The sequence below is a fragment of the Gossypium hirsutum genome, chromosome D02 (assembly GCF_007990345.1).
Source record: "Gossypium hirsutum isolate 1008001.06 chromosome D02, Gossypium_hirsutum_v2.1, whole genome shotgun sequence".
NCBI lineage: Eukaryota > Viridiplantae > Streptophyta > Magnoliopsida > Malvales > Malvaceae > Gossypium > Gossypium hirsutum.
Window position 1 is genome coordinate 60802048 of NC_053438.1, and position 22575 is coordinate 60824622.

At 31.9% G+C, this 22575-nt stretch overlaps 1 protein-coding gene across 3 annotated transcripts; it reads right to left on the reverse strand.

The window, feature by feature from the left end:
* Positions 1–371: 371 nt before the first annotated feature.
* LOC107909688 (homeobox protein knotted-1-like 6) lies at positions 372–17140 on the reverse strand. Of its 3 annotated transcripts, XM_041088923.1 has the most exons (7): positions 17012–17140; positions 9412–9471; positions 7897–8228; positions 7203–7322; positions 6962–7097; positions 956–1194; positions 372–851 (listed from the first exon to the last, which is right to left on the reverse strand). In XM_041088923.1, exons 3-7 carry the CDS (start codon positions 8185–8187, stop codon positions 693–695), a joined length of 945 nt encoding a protein of 314 aa, XP_040944857.1. In that variant the 5' UTR covers positions 8188–8228; positions 9412–9471; positions 17012–17140; the 3' UTR covers positions 372–692. The 3 variants fall into 3 exon arrangements, with proteins under 3 accessions (XP_040944857.1, XP_040944858.1, XP_016692801.2); XM_041088924.1 differs by lacking the exons at positions 9412–9471; positions 17012–17140 and adding an exon at positions 8651–8668; XM_016837312.2 differs by lacking the exons at positions 9412–9471; positions 17012–17140 and having other exon boundaries at positions 7897–8629.
* Between the last annotated feature and the right edge of the window lie 5435 nt (positions 17141–22575).

Here is a 22575-nt window from a genome sequence, read left to right on the forward strand (position 1 = left end):
TTAAAATACTTTTTTTATTTTTAAAATAAATTCTTAATATTTATTAAAAACGGACCAAGCCGGGCCGAGCTTGGACTTAAGAATTTTTTCTCGGGCCGAGCCTAAACAAAATTTCAAGTCCATATTTCGAGCCAGGCCAAGCCGAGGACACGGGCCAAAATTTTTTTTGGGTCCAACCCGACCCATGATCACCTCTAGTTTGAACCAACCTAATAGATAATTATTTTAGTGAATTAGAAGAGCAAGATAAAGCTCGAAATAACAAACACGACTAACACAATTAAAACCCAAGCCACACCTGAGACCATAATTCTAACAAATAATTATTCTAGAATTCCGGTGAATAGAGATACAAATCATAAACGAAGAGATATCCAATAAAATCTTGATTCAAATTTTTAGTTTTTTGTTTTGTTTTCTAGAGTAATTTATCTCCTAAGCTTCAAACAGTGCTTCAGTTAATGTCAAACTTACACTGATTAATGAAAAGAAAAAGCATGAACATAACCCAAATATTCCAAGTCGACGGGAGGGAGAGATTCAAATCTGAGTTTAAGTCCCATAATACATTTTGCATTCAGAATATACATCATGGGCATAGAAGTCATATGCAAAACAAGACCATATAATTAATTAATGATGTGGGATATACATTTATGAGAAAGCAAGCCAGTCGGTAGTTGCCCCCCACCTCAGTCCTCTGAAAAGAATTGTCCCGACAGATTATCCATAACCGCGAATTGCATGCTCTCCGATGGTTTCCAGTGCCGCTTTCTTTGATTTATAAACCAGTTATTGATTTGTTTCTGGTCTAGCCCCGTTGATTCCGCCAATGCTAGCTTATCTGCCTCCTGTTCCATTTCACCCACCAATACATATGAAACCACCTCAAAAGTCAAAACCCTAAGCTAGTGACAGAACTGATTAAGGGAAAAAAAAAGTGGGAAGAAATTACCGTAGGGTATGGCCATTTGTAGTGAACATTCCACCACCCGAGCAATGTTTGTCGTGCTTCTCTTGGTAGTTTCCCTTTCTTCTTCTTCTTAGAGAATTCCAACTTCAAGCTGCTAATATGACTCCCAAATCTTCGAAGCAGCCTGTCCTTTAGACCTCTATCTTCACTTTTCCCCTGCCCTTCTTGTCCTTCTACTTCCCCACCACTAATATCTTCATCTGATGATACTCCCCCTTCATCTGCCCACCAAAATATCACACAACTTCATTTGCCTTACATTCCCACAATCTCATTAACAAATTTATTTATTTTTATTAATACTATAAAATGCATTTCAGCACCATCCAACGTACAAACATTGAAAAATTTACATATAGATTTAAAGATGGGTTGAAATTGAATGTGAGCCAAGTAAGCAGCCTTAATTTTACACGGCCTACTTAACCGTTCACACATCTTTATCCCTAGGTTCCAATATAAAAAGACATAAAATAAAATTAATAAACAATAATAAAGCTTTTTTTACAAATATGCAATAAAAATATGCGAGGATTATGGAGTGAAAGAGCATAGAGAACTGACTGTGCACTGCAAAACTTTCAGACGATGGACAGTGAGCAGCAACATGGAGACCCTAAAGGCAAGACGTGACGATTTGGGCAAAGAAAAGAAAAAAAAAAGATCACTGTCTGGTTATGTCCATTGTCAGTCACACTCCGAGTCCGAGTGGACATGACAGTACGGCATCATATCACATAATGCATTTGCCAGAAAAGTCAAGGAGAGAGGAGAAAACTCTGCTTTTTTTTTCCCAAGAGGCTAAAAACCCCCCGAAAGCTACGGTCTCCAATTATTATTATCTATTATTATTTGGTGAAACATAATACCCAGCTGATATCTCACAGAACAACCCATTACTCTGACTTGGAACTCTGGCAGTGGTATGGACCTGGAGGGATACCTCATAAACCCATGTCAACCACCATTGTTGATGAGTTTTTTTTTTTCCCTTTTATCTAAATGATAAAAGGACACATTTTTTTTACTCCCTTTGACATATTTTCATTCAATAAAAATGGAAATGATGGAAATAAATTATTGGGTAAATAGAAAGAAAAAGACTACAAGTTGAGGAAGCAGAAACATGGAAGCGGTGTCGGTAAAGGGCAAGAAAAAGCCTAGCCTGAATAATGTGTAGAGGTAAAAAAAGGGCAGCAAGGGGTGGACCCAGTTACTGAGATATCATGCAGACACGTGTGGTGCAGGTTAATGAATGCAGAGAGAGAGACCCACCAAGGGAACAACAATGTCCAATGGATATGACAAGCACCAAAGTAGCGCCTGCCTGAAGATGAGTGCATTCATTCAAGAATTGAATGAACCATCTGAATTTTCTTTTCCTTTCCATGAAAAAGCTGATGGGGTTGACAGCGAAATCTACGGGAGTCCAATCGAATCCGGGCCTTTTTGCCCCATAACAAATATGTTTTTTCTTTTTTCAAGTAAATACGCTTTGGATTGGACCCCTATATTAGTTGCAGTTGAACTAAATGTCTAAATGCTTGCTTTGGGAGGGTCAATGCTAACACAATTATGCACTTGCGGATTCCCCCCTACCAAGCTCTCTTTTGAGGATCTAATGGCCATTCATTGGCCATTCAACACTTCAAGCACAGACAATAATATTTTTTGAAACTATCATCCATGTGCTTCTTAATATCAATTTACTATTCCTAGAAAAATTAAATACATCTCTATCACCATGGAACTAGCTTTCATACGGTGTCTGCTTCATCATTTTCTTTGATGAATCGACTCAAGAGCCACTTGATTTAATCAAGGCAAATAAGAACAAAAAGATCAAGTCATGAAAACTTCAGTACCATGAGAGGGATATAATAACTCAATTGTCACCAATACTATAGAAAAACTACTAAAATTGAGAATTCAACAGAACCTAAAGGCATAATAACCTCAATCTTATTTGACGGATTAAGAACAATTTGGAAAATGTGTTGATAAAATTTTTACATGCACGCTTGATACTAGGAACAGTATTTTCAAAACCAAGTCTGAAGGGATTATAATAATAAAAAAAAACTCACAAGTATATTCACAGAAAGTAAATATATATATATATATAAATGGACATTAAGCAGTTCCTTTGAAACCAGTACTTGGTACTTTCATGATCCAAGAACCGAATCGAAAGATTTAATAACTAATTCCAATCCAAATCAAATATGAAAATGTGATCAAATCTGAACAATAGATTTTCTATTTTCTAGGTTGGTTTTTTCTCTCTCTAGCCCTAGGTTATCATACCTAACATTGGCAGCTGCTCTAAAATAACATGTATACATACAAATGTATGTATATATGTACTGCTCTCATCATGTCGAAGTTATACAGCAGAACCCTTAAATAATATGTAAAATTAGTATCACCAGCACTTCACAAGTGGTAAAATCAAGAAAATATTCCACAAGAAAGAGGAAACACAAAAGGTAAATCTACCATATTATAGATTATTGCAAGAATGCACATATGCGAGAGAGTGCGTGTCCATTTGGAAGATTATTCTCTTAATTTAGACCAAACCAATCACTGCTCCTCGGTGGAAGATAATTCTCTAGACAAGGGCAAAATGATTTGAACAAAGATAGCAAACCTACAGCATAAAAGCAGCCATGGTAGGTATACATTTTAATACGATGCAAACATGTGATTATACAAATAAAGTGCCCAAATCAATCCCTACCGAAGATGACACTACAAGGTTACATGTGTCTTAGTTTTATATATATATGTGTGTGTGTGTATATATATTCTTTTCTCTCCCAAATCTTAGTTTGAGCATAAAGCAGCAAGCACAAACCACCAAAGCCTTAAGAAAAAATAAAATCAGATGAAAGTGATTAAATAGAATGATGATAACATCATCAAAAAGGTAAATTGTACTTGAAGCAAAAACAATTATAGTTGCCAACTATCCACAACCAGAGATATTGCAGTGATTTACAACCACCTTTTCAACTTCCATTCTTTATGCAAATATACTATAAAATAGTACACAATGCTATCACTCTCTCAAAGCATATATATATAATATTTAAGGCTGCTATACACACGCCGATAGCACAAGACTTGCACCGTCCCCCCGTGCAAATAGAAACATAAACAGCTTTTTTTGTGATAGATTCTTAAGATTTCTAACCCCCAACTCAATAAAGAAAGAATTTATTAAAGCAAAAGCAGCATCTACAACCGAGATTTTGTTCAAGCCTATCCGATTTCCAGCCATAATGACAAAAAAGCAACCATAATTTACACTAAAATAATAGATATCGAAGAAACAAAAGATGGTTGCAAGTCATTAAACCTTAATACATGTCCTTTTAGGAAAGCCACCATGATCTATGTTCACATGATCTCTGATATCTGTTAAGCAAATCAATGGTTGACAATGACAATTGCAAAAATAAAGAAAAATGAACTATATTAACTTAATACTTTACATTTTTCAAACTCAGCTATCCGAAATAACATTCGAGAAGATATAGATGTTAATATATATATTATTTTACTTCAGCAACATATCAGCCAGTCTGCTGGTAGACAATTCCCAAAACTCTACATTTTCCACTATCCATATGCATAACAACTTATGCTCTATTGGAACTTGATACTCATTCAAAAAACCAGACTGGACATCATTACAAGACCATCATCATTCCACTAAAATAAGGCAAAACATCTTACTTTAAAGCAGTGGATTGAAAGCATGTGATATAATAAACGGAATATGAATAATAAGCTTTCTTTAATGCTATTACACATCCACTTGTGTTCAGACCACTGGTGCTAATCAAAGTATGTGATAAGCTGAAGCATATACTGTTAGATTACTAAGACACTATATCAAAAACCAATACACCCAAATCGGAAAAAAACATTCACTAAAAGAAAACACTCTTAAGAAATATTAGACAATGAGCACAGCAATAACATACACATGAAGATGCTTATTGCACTGTATGAAATTTATCTCACTCTTTCCTGCTTTTAATCAGTATATGATCTCTTCTTTATCTTTATTAAATTAGGATATTAATATGTCATTTTAACCAAAAAATAACAAGTTAATTTACTTACCAAAACTCAACAATCATATGATCGATCCTAACAAAAATCATGACTAATACATAACTGGGGCATGCATATGTTTCACTAATCCAACACATCGATACACAGGTATAACATTTGAATCCTACAAGTAATATGTAAAAATTTGTCAAAAACACGAAATACTTAGATTAACACTCTAATCAATCCATGCAACAATGCCCCTCACTTCCACAACTAATTTCATATTAAACAAATTAACAAGTGACTTGGAAATTCCAATAGTTAACATCCCCTAGCATAAAGAAATATATAATAAGAATCTAATAGTTTTATATTCCTCGCATGATCAGTTTGATTGACTTGCATGTAACCTAATAAAATTTAAAATAAAAAAGATTGGAACTCATGTGTTGAAAACAGATGAAGTACTGCATGCACCAGGACCACGGTACGGTTTACGATTTTAAAACACAACATAATACATAAACTAAGTGATTCTCACTACCAGTTCCAGTACTTAGGCAGATATGTTTTTTTTTTCTTTTGACCAATAAACTTGGGGAAATAAGTGTAGAACCACATTTTGGTTAACTAGACTGCTTTCATCAAATTTCAAGAGGGTTAGCTGATTGGCAGTGAATCTTGTGGACTTGAGTTTCTGCCAAACCAGACATGCATTTTCAGAAAGAAAATATAATTAAATTAGCTCATAGGACCGAAACCTCATATACCATATCAGACCATAGCAAATTACTTTGAGGACCAAAACAACAAGGTTAATGAGGACAATATAGTTCCATAACTGGAGAGGAAAAAAAAACAACCATTTAGTCCAAACGTTCAATCAACTCAAACAATTTGGCCTTGGGCTTTTGTACTCTATTCGTAGGTTTTTTGCATCTTCTAAGGCATTGCAAAAATAATAATAAAAAGAACAGTTGATGAGACATCATTATGTTCGGACCATCAAGCAAAGCAACTATTACGCATGGCATCACTGAACCCTGAAACGTCATTTCAGAATCTCAAAACACAAAAGGCGTCTATTATATTTCAGGCTTGCATTTTTTATGTAACACAGAAAAACGAAGAAACAAGAAAAGAAATGACAAACAAAGAAGATCAGCAGGCAAATGCAGGTCCTGGGTTAACACTAATCGAATGGTTAAATGAGGGTTCATCCGTATTATCATTCGTTTTGGACAATACATAACACAAAAAAGAAGAAATAATAAAGTCGTTGCCACCACAACTATGTTGGAAAAGATTTTTTCTTTTCTTTTACCAGATTAGAAACACACAAAGAGATAGTTAAGAAAGCAATAGTGGTGGGTTAAACAAGGACACGGGTCCATTTCATCTCTAGGGTTTTCAGTTGTTTGTTAGTGGTTAGTATTATTATTGACATACTCGAAACTTTGGATTATTCTTTGAGGACTGTTGGTGGCCTCCATTAGTGGGTTCTTTTGCAGAAAAGGATAGATGAGATCTATGATTTATGACTAGGAAAGGAATGGTTGTCGCTCTCTTGTGGGGTTCCAATGACCCATATTATCATATGCACCGGAAACCTACAAAACTCCAAGTTTTGCCTGCTAGTAGCAGGGATGATTCACTGGAAACTTGTAGATGGGTTTTTATTAGCTCATTTAGCTGTTTGGGGTAAAAATTTCTTCGGTAAGTGGAGCAGATATTACGGGTAAGGAAAGCCAGACACAGATTTTGGAAGAGCACAAAACCCAAGAATCCAGCAAAATTAAACAAAGAACAAAAATTCATTTCAAAAGAAAGAGCATTACCGGGTCTGGGATATTGTAATACTCAGACTTCGGAAGAGAGAGAGAGAGAGAGAGAGAGAGAGAGACAGAAGTGACTGACCAGAAGGACCTCTAATGGAGGCACCGGTGCAGAGATTCCGAAGCTGCATTTCAATCTTGTTTAGAAAGGTGGTCGCTTCATCGAAAGGCCTTGAAAGATCAGATTTATATTTCACTAACATATCACAGTAAGTTTCCTGAAGAAACACACACACACACAAAGTAAAGATAGCCATCAAATCACATATGTAATGAAAATAGAACGGCAAAGCAAACTTAAAAAGCAAAGAGAAAGACAAGACCATGAACTCGTCGAGCTCGGGATCGGCTCCCAAGCAAGTTGGCACGATATCCCGCCTGTTAACATCGTTCTCTCTCAGAATTTCATCCAATATACTCGCTATCTCCGGTGGTGCCCCAACCTAGAGTAGGAAAAAAAAGAAGACTAAAACCTTAGTACAAAACACCAAAAAGTGAACTTATTTGCCAAGAAAATTCCAACAAACACTTGATGTATATTTCATGAATTCCATCAGATATTTCCCATAAAATCATGGGAATTGATGGGGCAAGAAAGTTGGTTTAAGAAAGAGTAAGAAAAAGGGTTTGATCTCGGCAAACCAAAGATACGCAGTATAGTAAATAAAAAAGCTTCAAGTTCCCAAACCAGGACTAGCTGGAGCTAGAACCTTTTGCGTCAACCCTGGAGAATACCAAAGTAAACCCTCATTTAAGGCGGAAATTTGAAACACAACTAACTAACAAAAGCAACTGTAGCCAAAGCTTTCTTTAAAAAAAAAAACCATATATTGAAGTGTTACTAGTCCTGCACATATCATCCACACAGTTATATAACATCATATTTAATGAAGTTAGAGAGAAAAAGTGGGGGGAAAAAATCTTTAAACTAGAGTAAAAACACATCTTTTCAATGGTCTGTTTGCACCATAAATAGAAAAGAGAAAGAGGGCTTTAATTGGTGTTATATATTTTGACCTTCTGGCAATCAATATAAGCTTGAAGCAAACGAGGATAAGAAGGGTGGGAAGCGATTTTGGCTTTGATGACGCATGACATGTCCTCTTCTCGTCGAATTTCAGGGGCGATGGAAGCAGCTTCGGATATGGCAGAGGCAGCAGAGATTAACTCGTCCGATCCAAACATAGGAACCCGGCCAGATGAGCAAAGCCAAGCATGGTAATCTGAAGGAAGGATCAGGTTTTCCGGTGACATCAAAGCCTTATCAGCGTACTCCCCCGTCGCGTTGAAACCATACATTTCATCCATCACAAACTGAGAGAGGGAGAGTGCCTTTCAACTTTCAAGGCCTAACCGAGGAAAAAAAATTTGAAGGTGTGAGCAAAATAGAAGCTTCAGAATATAATGATCAGTGGGATAAGAAAAGTTAACAGGGTTGGTATCAGAAAGAAGAAAATAGAATATGAATTTTTGGGGGTTTTGTTTTTGTGGGTAAAGAATAATAAATAACAAATAATAACCAGGACGTATTTTGTTTTAAAATTGAAAGATTGGATTTGCTGGAATTAGAAAGGCAGAGAAGCAGTTATAGTGGTGATGGAGAGTGTATATTTGTGAAGCAAAAGGACAGCTGCTGCACTCTGAAGCGAAGCTAAGCTTAGAGAGGAGCTTCTCTATTTTGAAGTGTAAATGTAAATAAAAAATAAAGAGCAAAAGAAGGGAGTGTGTCTCCCCATTGAAAACAAAGGAGGCTATCGTTGTGTGTTTTTACCTCGAAGAAATAACATAGTAATATGAAAATACATGGATAAATATGAATAGGTATGGAGGTGTAGTGTGAATTATGATTTGGTAACTACGATAAAGTTCACCATTGAAATTCAACAAAAAGCTGTTAATTTTGCCCCCAACAAAGTAGGATCCTGAAATTTCTAATATTACCACTACAAAGTATGCATCACTTTATAGGATACGAAATGTAATCCGAAACAAATGAAATTCACAGTTGCTACCACTCTATTTCATCAATAAGGCCTTCAATTGGGATTACAACTGCCCAACCACAAACAAGCAAGGGCAAGTCAACAGCCAAAGCAAATGTACGGAACCGGGTCTTAAGGGCCAAAAACAACTACTTTTTCCTCTCTAATATTTATATCTACCTACACCTACCTATATACTGCAATACTTAGTTTCAAATTTAATTAAGCGATATGAATATTAATATAGTCTTTCATATTCATTTTATTATTTCTCGCAATAATATTTATTTAGTATATTTAAAGGTTGGGAGGTAGTTCTAGACATTATATAAAAGAAAAAGGCATAGACTTTAATTTTAGGAATTTAGTTTTTCTATTTTTTTTAATTTTAAAATTCAAATTCAATTGTTAACATTATTAATCTTTGTTGTTAAATTCGTTGGTGTAATATTTTAAAATAAATAAATAACTCACGTAACTAAAAAATAACATTGCAATGAATCTAAATTTAATAAAATAAAGACATAAATTTAAATTTTCAGAAACTTACTTTCAATCCACCCGAGAAGACAAATATGTGATCACTGTTTACCGGTAAATTTGATAGAATCTGTCATTATAGTTGGAATGTGAGTATAAATGGCTGAACCTCAAAGACATCATACATACTAAACACTCGATGGAAAGCCTGAAACACGGAGTTTCATTTATATGTACTGTTGTCTGTGATAATATTTGTTTAAAGTTAATTTGGGGATGGGGGGAGCTTAAAACCCTGAAAACAGGAGTGGTGAACATCAATTTTTCATGGAAAAGGACAATAGAGAAAGAGGAAGAAACGAGAAGGAATGGGTAGAAAACAACAACCCCAGTTACACAAGCATGGTCACACAGGCATATAGCAATACGAAAATTTTCAGAAAAATTAAACACAGATATGACGAGACACAATAATGATAAATATATATTGTATTAGGCATTTTCATTGTGATAAATTTATTGAAATGGTAATATTATTATACATGAGAAAAATTAAGTGGGTTGATGGTAATTTTATAAATTAGTTAGGACATAATAGATTGGTTTTTTCTGCATCACGTTCAAGATGATATTTAAGTAAATTTCTCCAAACATTGTTGACTCTAAAATTTAAACTCGATCAAAACTAAATTACCCATTGATTGTATAAAAGAAAAAAGAGAACAGAGGCTTCATGGGTAGCCATATCAAATGGTATGAAGCGTGTCTACCCTTTTCTGATGTTAACGTAAATGGCGAGTGCAAAGGCAATAACATCGGTTCTACACTCACAAGTTGCGTCTTTATTTAAATATTAGAAATGAACCATTGTACACTTGTAGAGTTTAAAAAGAAAAAAGAAATTTACGTAACATAATAGTAGAAGCATGTAGTGAAAAGCACTGTATTAGGAGTAAAAGAATCTGGTGATATTGAAAAGCTTTGTTAATGTTGTTGTGGCCTAACCACACCTTTATCCTAAACATAATGTAAAGCAAGATTAAAAGAATCTATTCTACCCATATTAATAAAATATGCATAATTAAGATTAATTTTAAGTTATCAAATATTTTAAAGAGAATTGTGACCTCACCAACAGATGCATTAAAATGATAGGATCAAAATAAGATGATAGCTACTGAGATTTGGTAAATTAGATTTCATTACAGCGGGACCTTAATTAGTGTCTAAATCAAAAGAAATAAATGTGAGGAATATTCTAAATAATTGCAATTATGTACTTGAGATTACTATAATTTTAAAGTAGAAAGTAAATATTTCTAGGGGTTGAGGGGAATAGTTCTGTGTGTTCGGGTTCAAATTATATTCCAATCACTGATACCTACTGCCTTTAAACGGTGGCCGACATGATTCTCAATGTCTGATCCGATCGACAACCTTGATCAATAGCATATTCATTTTATTAATCCTCCAATTATATGCTGCATCCCAACTCACTTTAACTATTTTCCACCCTTCCATCTGCCCCTGCAACTTTTGCTTCTTTCATGCCTTTCTTTTCTTTTACATTTAAGTGACTCCGTTAAAACTAATTGTGTCATCTATTTTCCAAAAATTAAGCATTAGTTTGGTTAAACTACTAAAATTGACAAATGTGTATATTTAATCTCTTGGGTTTAAGCCTACTTTTAGATTTTTTATAAAAAGATAAAAATACTTTTAAATTCATATTTATTACTTTATTAAAATAATGATCTTTTTGATAATTTAACTATTGAATTGCGACTCGATTATGAGTGATACCAACTCGATCAGAATTTTTATATATAATATAAATTTATTCAATTTTACTTGGGATGATGTTTAATAAATTTTAAACTCCTACTTAAACTTAAGCAAACTATTTCTCATGCCTATTTTATTCTCCATACACATTAATCTATTTAAGTTTCGTGGTTGGTTTTTCCAACAAAATCGTTTTCAAAATTCGAACTCAGGGGTGAAGCCAAAAAATATTTTTTTTGAGGCGGATTAAGTTATATATTTTTATGAGAGCTAAAATGTAATTTCAAAATTTTAATAACTTATATCTTTATACATTTTAAAGGACTAAATCAAAATTTTATCATTTTTTAAGAGGCAAAAGTATAATTTAACTTTCTACTAAATCAGAATTTTACATTTTAAGGGGTCGGGCCTTTGCCAATCTCTTTGGTGCCGCCTGTGTTTAAATCTAAATACTCTTCTTAAAAATGTAATATGGATTGCCATTGTCATATTTATTTTTTATAGGGTGAATATAACTTTGTTTAAAAGTTATTTAATGAATAATTTAAGCTTATTTATGTTGCTAACTATGTTTAACTTATTCGAATTAAGATTTTAAATGTGGACATGACATGATGTGAAATTAAGATACCATCAAAATTTTAAAATATTATAAATATTTAAGTTTTTAAATATATAAATGAAGTAAAATATTAGTATATAAAAAATTTGATAAATTTTAATATTAGAGATATTTAAGTTTTTAAATATATAAATGAAGTAAAATATTAGTATATAAAAAATTTGATAAATTTTAATATTAGAGAAATAAAAGAGAAAATTGTGAAATAAATTAGTATAGCAAAAAGAGCAGTTCACATGAAGCGGTGAGTTTTTGGGATTTTAAGAGATGGATACGGATGCTTGAGGAGAGGGTTGGCCTCTTTTTGTTGGTGGGGAAAGCCTTAGCCCCCTATTCATAAAAGAGGATAACTTCCTTTTAATCCTTTTTAACCATTTCATTAATAAATAAAAATTCTATTTTTTATCCAATAATAATTCAATGTAAGTCCTTTTAACCAAAAACAAATTAACTTCCAACCTAAAATTTTATAATTTTATTTTTGCCATTCAAAATATTCCTAACTTCGTCCATACATATATATGTAAGTGATGAACATTGCGTGAGCTCCATTAAACAATTGCCTATCTTCATTGTGCAGGTTGGTGGCAAGGTCATCGAATATCTTACTATGATGCGATGGAATATCACTAGACCATGCTACAAGTAATTGGTGGCAAGATTGTGGAGCTTTATTACATATATTGGAATGTGATTGGTTCGTGGACTTTGTGTTATCCAGTGGTGGGGTTAGAAAAAAAATTTTAGGAGGTCAGAATTAGATTAATTATATATTTTTACAATAATAAAAATATAATTTCATCATTTTAATAACATATATCTTTATAATCTTTAAAGGGTTAAATCAAACTTTTATCATTTTTTGAGGGCCAAAATACAACTTTACTATTATTAATTTAAAATATTATAAATTATAAATGGCCTAAATTAAAATTTTACCATGTTAGGAGCCATGACCCCCTTGGGCCTCTTAGTGGCTCTCCCACTTGTGTTACTGACATTAATCTTTACGTCGACAATTCTTGATTAAGTGCTTTCTTAATTTTAACAAAATGCTTAGAGTAAAATAATTATGTTTGATAATTAAGATTATATTAGTGAAAGAACATACAATTATATATGTAATATTTTTTGAAACCTTTTTTTATTAATAGCTTAAGGTTTTAAGTTGAAACATTACTATATATTTTAAAGTAGTTTCTTTCAAAGATTTTATATAAACTATTAAAACTTATCGTTTCTTAAAATAAGATATTTTAATAATTTTTTAATTAAGTTGAATTGGGATCTTGAATGCTAAAGATAATATTAATTTTTTTTAAAAATATTTCTATAATTAAGCTTAAATAAAATAATATTAATGAAAAATAAAAACCTAATTTCTTTAAAGAGGAAAGAAAGAAAAAGGCTCAAGCAGAACATTGAGTGGGAGTCGTAGGAGATAAAGAAAAGAGTAGAATCTTTGAAGAATTGAAATAAACTCCCACTGTTATTGGGCTTTCAAAAGTAATTGATTCGGTTTTACCCAAATCCTGAAGTAGGCAAAGCTAATGGTAAGCGTCGACCATAAGAAGTGAAACATGAAAGATATTCAGGAAAAAGAAAAGTGGATTCATCCAAATTCTTGGTGATGAAGTAATTGAATTAAAGAACGAAATTGGACAAAGCAAAAAATCCCATTAAAGGAATTCAACACTTCAAGCACATCCAATTACTTTTGTTGTAACACAAACGTTACACAAGGTGTAAAATAATACAATAATAGTGGTTCACATCGTGGAAGGTGCGAAAAACTACTAGAATGGTGGTGGTTCACATCATAAAAAAAAACCCGCTATAAATGGTGCTTTGAGGAAATTGAGGCTGAGTTTTAAGCAGAGTACAGATATGTGAGATGTTTGCGTCTTTTTTTCTTAGCTTGGTGCTGACAGGTGTTATTTATAGACAGATGTGAATTCAAAAAACTTTTTAGAAAGATGAGAATTGAATTATAATTTTTTTTAGAGGTCGAAATATAATTTTATCATATTTTAATTTTATTATTTCATCATTTTTTAAAAGACTAGCTAGATTTTTTTTCATTTAAAGGGGTAAACTGTAATTTCTCCATATATAAATTTATAATTTATTAATTTTTAAGGGGGTTAAATCACAATTTATCCATTTTGAGGCTTGCCCCCTAGATTCGTCCTTGTTTATAGAGGGAGGATAGCTAGGCATGGATCACAGCCATTGAATCCCTACTCCATATCTGGGGTGATAGAGTGGTGAATGTTAGTTGACAGTACTATTGGAGTTCACTTGAAGGAATTGGACAAGGCGCCCATTAGGCTGGAGCTACGACAAATTGACATGTATTGTCAAGAACTCTTCCCCACGTATATTTTGAGGATCATGTTGGCTAGCTCAATGAAGATATAACAATTGCTACCTTAGAAGAGTGGCAGGTTATACTGGATTCAATCCGTTGGTGAGGTTTATTTGGGGATATTAGCAAACTCATAAGGAGTTTTGAAATGTCATTATTACTACTCTAACAATTGTGTCCCTACATTAATTGCTTCTATACGCACATCTACCCTTGACTAGAGTTTTTTCAGAATGCATATTTTCTTTGTCGTATCACTTCATTTTCCCACCAAGATACCTATAATAGGGCATCCTTAAGACTTTAGGTTCGATATATTTTTGCACTTGTTATTCTTCTTATGTTACTACTCTGATTTATTCTTTCAATGTCTTTTGCTAGAAAGTCAATTCTTTTTTATATTTTGCTACTCTTGTCATTTTTTCTTTCAAGATGGTCATACATAAGGCTCTTAATAGATGTCATGCTAATATAGATTGAAAAGCAATTATATACTACCATCGTAGATAATATAGTAGTCATACTACTATTGCGATGTTTGAAATCTCCTCACTATAGAGGTGACTTCTCGGTATTGTCAAAGCTTCATTGGATTAACAAGTTACTACCAACGGAGAGGCTTTTATCTCTCATTGCATTTATATGAAGCAATTTTCGATCTACACCTTCATATGTGGTTTATGGAAATTCTCCAAATGTACTATGTTGCATTCTAGGCAATCATTAAGGACATTTTGGGTCTATTGGCATATGCTTCTTGGATTGTAGGAAACATTAAGAGATGCCTTCTTCGAATAGATTTAAAAATATATGTACCCTTACATTTGAAGGTTCTCCTAACATGGATGAATTTTAGTTAGGGACAATGACATCTCCAAGGTGTATCAATTTTTAAAAAATGTGGCCTTTTGTCCCTAAAAATACAATTTGATAAAGAAAAAGATAGGAGATTTTCCTTTTCCTCTACGGTAGACCATTCTTGTGCCTACAAGGCTTTTAGCTCCTCCATTGATGGATTCTTTGCCTAAGTTTTGAGGAAGTTTCATTTAGTGAGTAACTTTTGGAGTTTTTATTTCAATAAGTGTAGTTTTAATGGTGCGACCTCAAATGAAATGACGGAGGTTCTTAACATTCCTAATGTTGTTGTTCTCCTTATGTCACATAAGGTGTTGTCATAGGGTGGTGAGGATCTCTTAGAGAAGCTAATGCTTGGAAAAGAGAACAATTTTGTTAATTTTGTTCACCAATATATGTGCAAGCATTGAAAATTCAAGGCTCCTATAGTTGAAAATTTTATGGAAGACCTTGATGAGGAGCTTGTGGATCCTAAGGATGTAGCCGACGCGAGTTCATAATATGTCAACCTTTACTCGTAGGACCTAATGATTTTTACTATGTGTATTATTCATTATTTCTTATTTGTAGAAAATGTGTCTTCTTTTGGTAATTCTCATGCCTTACTCTCGGTAAGGTCTTTGATTGAGGTTAGTTCCACCTTAGGCAATGCTCAAGGTGATACCTCTCTTCCCCTTCTCATGAGAATGCAAAGGGGAAACTTGGGTCATCCTTTGATTAAAGGGGGACTATAACAGCCTGGTTTTCAGTGGTGACGGAAATAGTGGTTTCGGGACCACAAATTTTATAGTGGTTTCGAGACCCTTTAATGACATGTATAAACTAAGTTGGCTAATGATGGTATGTAAATGGTTGGTTGTATCTAGCCATTAGAATGGCTAGTAATGGCATGTTTGATGTATATGTATGATGTTATATCATGTTTAATATATGTGTATTTAGTATGGTTGGATTGAATTTTGGTAAATTTATATAAATATACAATTTTGGCCACACAGGCGTGTCCCCTACATCTAGGAAAAATTTTAAAAAATTCGCGAAAAATTCTCTAAGTTCTCGATTTAGTCCCGACTTGTTTCTAACTCATGAATTGGGCCTCGAGGGTCCATTTAAGGGACAATAAGATCGAATATGTTTGATTACGGATATGAATAGTAAATGACATGAATTACCTATATTTGTTCTGTAAACTCCAGTAATACTTTATAACGTTATTTCGGCGACGAAAATGGGTTAGGTGTGTTACATTATTATTATAATATTAAAATCAATTGAACTAAATTAAATTAGAATTTTGGAAGTTAAAATTTTGATTGACATTTTAAAGGTATAATTATTTATTTGGTCCTTAAACTTTATAAAGAAAAGTCATTTTAACCATTCATTTAATTTTTAAAATTTTTAGCACTTAAATTTACGTTTTTTTGTCAAATCTTCACTAAATGAATAGAAAAATTAATGGTTTTTAATTTTGTTGACATTGAATACACTTGAATTGTCACGTGGATGACATGTAAGCCTTTAATTAATTTTTAAATTTAAAAATTCAAAAAAATTTAAAAAAATCATTAAATTTATTAAAAATTATAAAAAAATATTTTTAAATTTTAAAAAATTAATAAAATGTTGATATTTTATCTACGGGTAATCTATATGTATGCCACATTAGCAAAGTAAACAAAAGTTAACTTTTTCCATCCATTTTGGGTGATTTAACAAAAAATACAAGTTCAAGAGAAGAAGCAAAAAATTAAATGGAGGAGAAAATGATAATTATTGTAAAATTGAAGGGCTAAAGAAAGTATTATGGGTATTTTAAACTTGTTTAATTTTTTATTGAAATTTAATTTTGATTTCCCGAACACACCCAATAGTATTAAACCCAAAGGAATAACTCAAATGTGAACAGGGATATGAGAGAGCAGTGGGAAACAAAGCCCTCCGCCACTCCTACTCCAATCCCCCAACCTAACTCAACAATCATCTTATAATCAATCCTGAACATATGTAAAGAGAGAATAAATGTTTGGTAAGTACCTGTGTGAGGGAGAGGTGCTTGAAACTTGGCTTTGTCTTTCAATCTCCACTTCCATAATGGGTTTTTTGTTTCTGAAAGTAAAATAGGAGCTGCTTTGATTCACTTTAAAACACTATGGGGTTCATTTATTCGTTTTCAGGGTGTTTGTGGGGGACTGGAGTTTATATATACGCACAACACACTCCCACGTATCCATGATTAGCTTTAGAAGGGATCACAATTTTGGCCCTTTGGACTTGGATTCCTTTTCAATTATTTTATCATCCAGCCACCAATTTCCTTTTCAACCCCAATTTAGCTAATTTAGGTCTATATTTAAAGACTTTGAAATACCAATGTGTGCGTTTTTATATACAAATTGGTCTGCCTGCTTTTTTTTATTGGTATAGTTATAATTTTAGTTTTTCAATTTTACAGATTTTATCAATTTTGTATTAATTAATAAATTTAACCTCCAACTTTATATCTTCTTAAATTTTTAAAAACAAAAATGAAATACCTTAATATTAAAAAAAAAAAGAGTAGTTAAACGTTCGATAAAATATATTTATATAAAATTCATATACAAATCTTTTATTTATATAAAATCCCATTAATGTAATGAATTCCCCATAATATTTTGCACGTGTGGTTCGGAGTTACACATTTATCTAATAGTGAGTTTAGACGCATTCCTTTGCTTTTGTTGTTTTTCTCGTGTTATCACATTCCGACACGTGTAGCAACACGAAGGTAGATTATATTAAATTAATTAAAGTAGACTGCAGTTTTCGCCGTTGTCTGCACTCTTTGAGTGTTCAATGTTATGGTTGAGTTGACCTAGCTAGACCCTACTACACCTTCTTTCCTTTCTTTTACCCTCCATGAAGTACTTGAGAATAAGAGAAATGGCCTAATGTAGGGGCCAATTCGGGAATTTCCTATTAGAGATTAGAATGAAATATTATTAAATTACAGTTTTCGAGTAAAATAATGAAGTGGGAACCACATGAGGCACAGTGCGGTGAAAGTGTTTTTCTTATTAAATAAGTAATCAAATAATACTAAATTTTATCAAAATTAATATTTATTTCATTATAAATGAAGTTTAATTATGGCAGAGATCTTAAGTTGGCTCGAGCCCTACTATTCGTAACTATGATGTGCATATTTATCATAGGTGGATTTTATTTAATTTTTCGTTCATTATGTTTTGTATTGATTGAATTGTATCTTGTAATTAGTCAAACATATGCTTATATTATATCGGTGAAACTTCAATAAAGATATTATTTTTATTAAATAATAATTAGTATTTTTTTAATTCACTTTATTATTTTATAAATAAATTCATTAAAACCAAAATATTCTATAATAAAGTGAAGTAGTAAATAGTTTTAGGGAATTAAAATTATTTCCATTCACTAAAAACACTTAAAACCTAATATTAAAATGAAAAGTTTGAAGTAAAATAAATTAGAATGGCATAAAACTAAAAGAAGAAACTAGAGATGAATAGTTAAACAAGTTAAATATGGACACCTGTTGGGCAACATCTCCCTGAATGTTGGGAACAACAAATGATTTCTCGGGCATCTTCATCACCAAGAGTCAAAGCACTCAACCAAAAAAAAAAACAACATTCCAATTAGATAGTCAAACAAAAAGCTTATATGTAATGACACCACAACCTTAAATGGTGCCTCTTTTTTTTTTTTTGTTTAAAGAAAGAAAGAGAGCTGGAACAATGCAAGATGAAAGATAAAAACCCTAGTCGTTTTCAAGAGATACCACATCATGTGAAATAAATAAAACCCAAATTTTATAGTATTTGACTTGTAATTGAAGCACAAATCACGACTGACATGAATCCACGTTCCAATTTGGACTGTGAAAAAGGTCCAAATTCCGGCACTTGATTAACCCATCTTTGTGCTGCCATTTAAACTCCTTTTAAGAATAATTTATCTTGTTAGCTAACGATTGGTAAAAATTGAATATATGAACATCGATGCAATTACAAACATAATTACCATTTAATTAATGAGTTTGGAGAGATAATTTTCTTTTTTCCTTTTAGTGCTACCTTTCATCTTTTGTCTAATTAAAGCTAGACAATAAATGCTGAAATTATCTTACATGTTCTTTGACTTTGGAATTTAAGTCAAAATATCCGTAAAAAGATTATAGGTTAATGGCTCAACTAGATTGGATCACATGAGTTGACCATAGCAGGATAATAGTCAAAAGCCTCAATGGAACATTTTTCTTTCTTTCCTTCTTTATCTTGGGTTCTGTCTTTTGCATTATTTCCTCCTCTTTTTTTTATTTATTTTTTTGGGTAAACTATACACAAGATCATTTAACTATTAGTAAATTTATATTTGATCATTCAACTTCAAAAAGTTATAAAATAGTTTATTTAAGTCATCACTAGGTTGTTAAGTTTCTTTTAAGAAAAGTCCAAGTAACGATTTGACGATTAGTATAGTGAATTAGTACTCACCAATAAGTAAAAGAATATATCTTAGATCCAAGTCGATTTGACGATTAGTGTTGAAGAGCAAAGAAGAAACGATTTTAATAGTGTAGCGACTTAAATGATTTTGAAATTTTTTAAAATTAAATGATCAAAATATAAAATTTCTAATAGCTCGGTGACTTAGGTATAATTTATCCAAATTCTAGAAAAAGAATATATATTTGTTTGCATTATTGTCACTCGTATCTTTTTAACGTTCCATATTTCTTAAAAAAAATTAATATTAAGCGGTCAACAAAGAGAGCATTGCGGAAACAAATAATTATTAGAGTATATATGCTTTAAACAATTTATAGAACTCAAACGGCAAAAAAGCAAAACCGACTTAATTTTTTATTAATTAAAGAGAAAATTATATTAATAGGGCATCCAAATCTCATACTACATTATCATAATCTTTCTGTACTTACCAAGAAGAGCTAAGCTATATTCATAAATTGAGAAAATTAAAATAAAAAAGACAATGGTACCTTTATACTTGTTTGTGTATATATATATTCAAAGAAATTATAAATAATACTTCCTCCATTATTTATTTATTTATATCTTGTAATTATTTAATTTTATTTTGTATTTGGATTAAAAAAGTTTTGTTTCTTAAAACAATCGTCACCCTTATCTTCTAACTGTTACCTCTTTAAATTCAATTAAAAGTTTAAATTAATGTTTTTATAACTAAATTAGTAGTTGAATCAGTTAGAAAAAACGGTACGTTAATCCGATTGGTTCGACTAAAAAATCATTAAAAAAACATAATTTAACCATCGGTTTAATCATTTTTAACATGTTCAACCGGTGCATATCGATTTATGGTTCGATATCACTCTCTCATCATTAGCTTAAATAATAGTGTGTATATATCCACGTGTATCCATATTTGTTCAACTAACTTGTCAAAACATGCTTGTAGATTGTGTTTGTTCAAGAAGTATGTAATTGATAAGCTGAATGAGCCCTTCTCTTTATGGTACATGTTAAACATTGATGGCGGCGCATGTAAACCAACTATAGGTATGGCCGCTTGTAGAGGAGTTATACATGATTGGAATGAGAAATGGATTGTCGGATTTTCTAGATTCATTGGTTTCTATTCGGCATTGAAAGCAGAACTTTGGAGTGGAAAGAGAAGAGTTACTCTTGAATTGGATAATATTGAAGTTGTTAATATGTTGAACAGTAGTGCTAAGGTTGAGGAGCATAACTTGAGTCAGAAGCTCGTCCATACATGAAGAAGGAATGGAGGTGATTATACAACAAGTCTACAGGGAAAACAATATAATCTTGCTAATGGTTTGGGGTTAACCGTTGTAATGTTTCGTCTTTTACTCTCCATTTGATGCGGTTTTTGACTTGATGCTCATGATTTTGTAACACCAAAAATGGTGTCCGCTTAATGTTTGTCTATTTTCTCTTGTAGATTACATATAAATAAATAGGTGAAGAAAACAGTAGTTTTACTACAAACATTGAAAAATTTGTACAAAATCATGAAACGAAAGATTGCCAAAAACACACAGTAAAACAGTGAAGAGGAGGAAAAACGTTGAACCCAAAACAGTGAAGGCAGATATACATTAATAAATACTAAACTAATACAATATTTATTGGGGGTGAGGTGAGAGACGTCAAAGAAAAAGGACTAATTTGCATTGGGTCAAAAGTGGGAAAGATTGTACAATTATGATAGCCATTTTGGGGCCAAAAAGGTAGTCTTTTTTTCTCAGCATATTATTCCAGGAGACAAAAGGGGAAGTAGTGCAATAACTTGGAAATTGGAAAGTGTGTTGTCCATCCCTAAATCAAAATCAAAATTCCTATTATCTTCTTCGCCTTTAGACCTACCCCCAGGATATGTTCTAGTGGGAGTATATTTTCTTATTTAATATCACATGCGCTTTTTTAAAACATCTTTGCCTATTTTAGCCAACTATTTTCAAACTCTAATTTGGGACTTGCATCATTAACTATAAAACAACTTCCTAAAAAACTCTTTTTATTTATATATAAAGCAGCAATGTATTTTTTCTCTCCTCTTTCCAACTAAGTTCGATTACTCAACTCGTAAATCAAATTAGACTTATATCTTAGATCGAATCAAAACATCTTGCCATTTATATATTAAGTATATTTCTATACGAGTAATAAAGAGATTCAACGATAAAATATAAAGGAAGCAAGATCAATGTTCCAACTCTATATACTTCATTCTCTCTTCCCAACAATTTTAATTGTACCAAAAGAAAAAAAAACCCCAAGTTTGATGTCATTAAATCTAATAATATTGATTCAGATGAGAAATTAATAAAAAAAATTGTATCTCATTAAATACAAATTAAAAGATATGACATTCAATATGAAATTTTAAATTTTTTAAAGAATTTTCCAAAAATTAATGAAAAATAAAAATAAGTAATTTTTGATAAAAAAACCATATGAAAAATCAATAATATATTGTTAAAATTATGTTAATAATTTATATTTATTTTTTTTGAAAAAAGAAAAAAAAACACACCTTTGTATTTCTTTTCTCCCTCTACTGATTCCATATTGTTCACTCTTATATTTCGGTCTCACTTTTCGAGTTTAGTAACATTTATTCAACAATTAAATATTTTTCTTTTCTGTATTTCATTTATACTTATTTTAAATGTTTCATTAAGTTAGTGTCATGAGTCAATTGAACACTAACTCAGTTATATGAAATTATTAAAACATCCTTTCATATACAAATTAAGTTAGAGTAAACTACACTATTAGTTATTAAATTGAGGGTAAGTTTTCGTTTTGGTCACTAACCATTCAAAAGTTTTCATTTAAATCATTGAATTGTTAAAATCAATTGTATATGGCTTTCTTTGTTCACATTGTCTACACCAATTGAAAGTTCTCTTTCTCCTCATCTACAAATCAATATTTTTTTCATGAAACAACTTTTGGGGTCACGAATCTACGAACCAAAATTTAGCGGCTTTTTTCTTTGAACTCCGACATTGATCATCAAATCGAATTGGATCAAAGGTATGTGTAAAAATAGAATGTCGA

Excerpts from the sequence above, each read along its gene's own strand:
- LOC107909688 (XM_041088923.1), bottom strand. The coding sequence starts at position 8,187 with ATGGATGAAATGTATGGTTTCAACGCGACGGGGGAGTACGCTGATAAG. Across the intron at positions 7,323-7,896 it reads CTTATATTGATTGCCAGAAG|GTTGGGGCACCACCGGAGAT; the intron begins GTCAAAATATAT and ends TTCCTACTCTAG. Across the intron at positions 852-955 it reads ACAAATGGCCATACCCTACG|GAGGCAGATAAGCTAGCATT; the intron begins GTAATTTCTTCC and ends GAAATGGAACAG.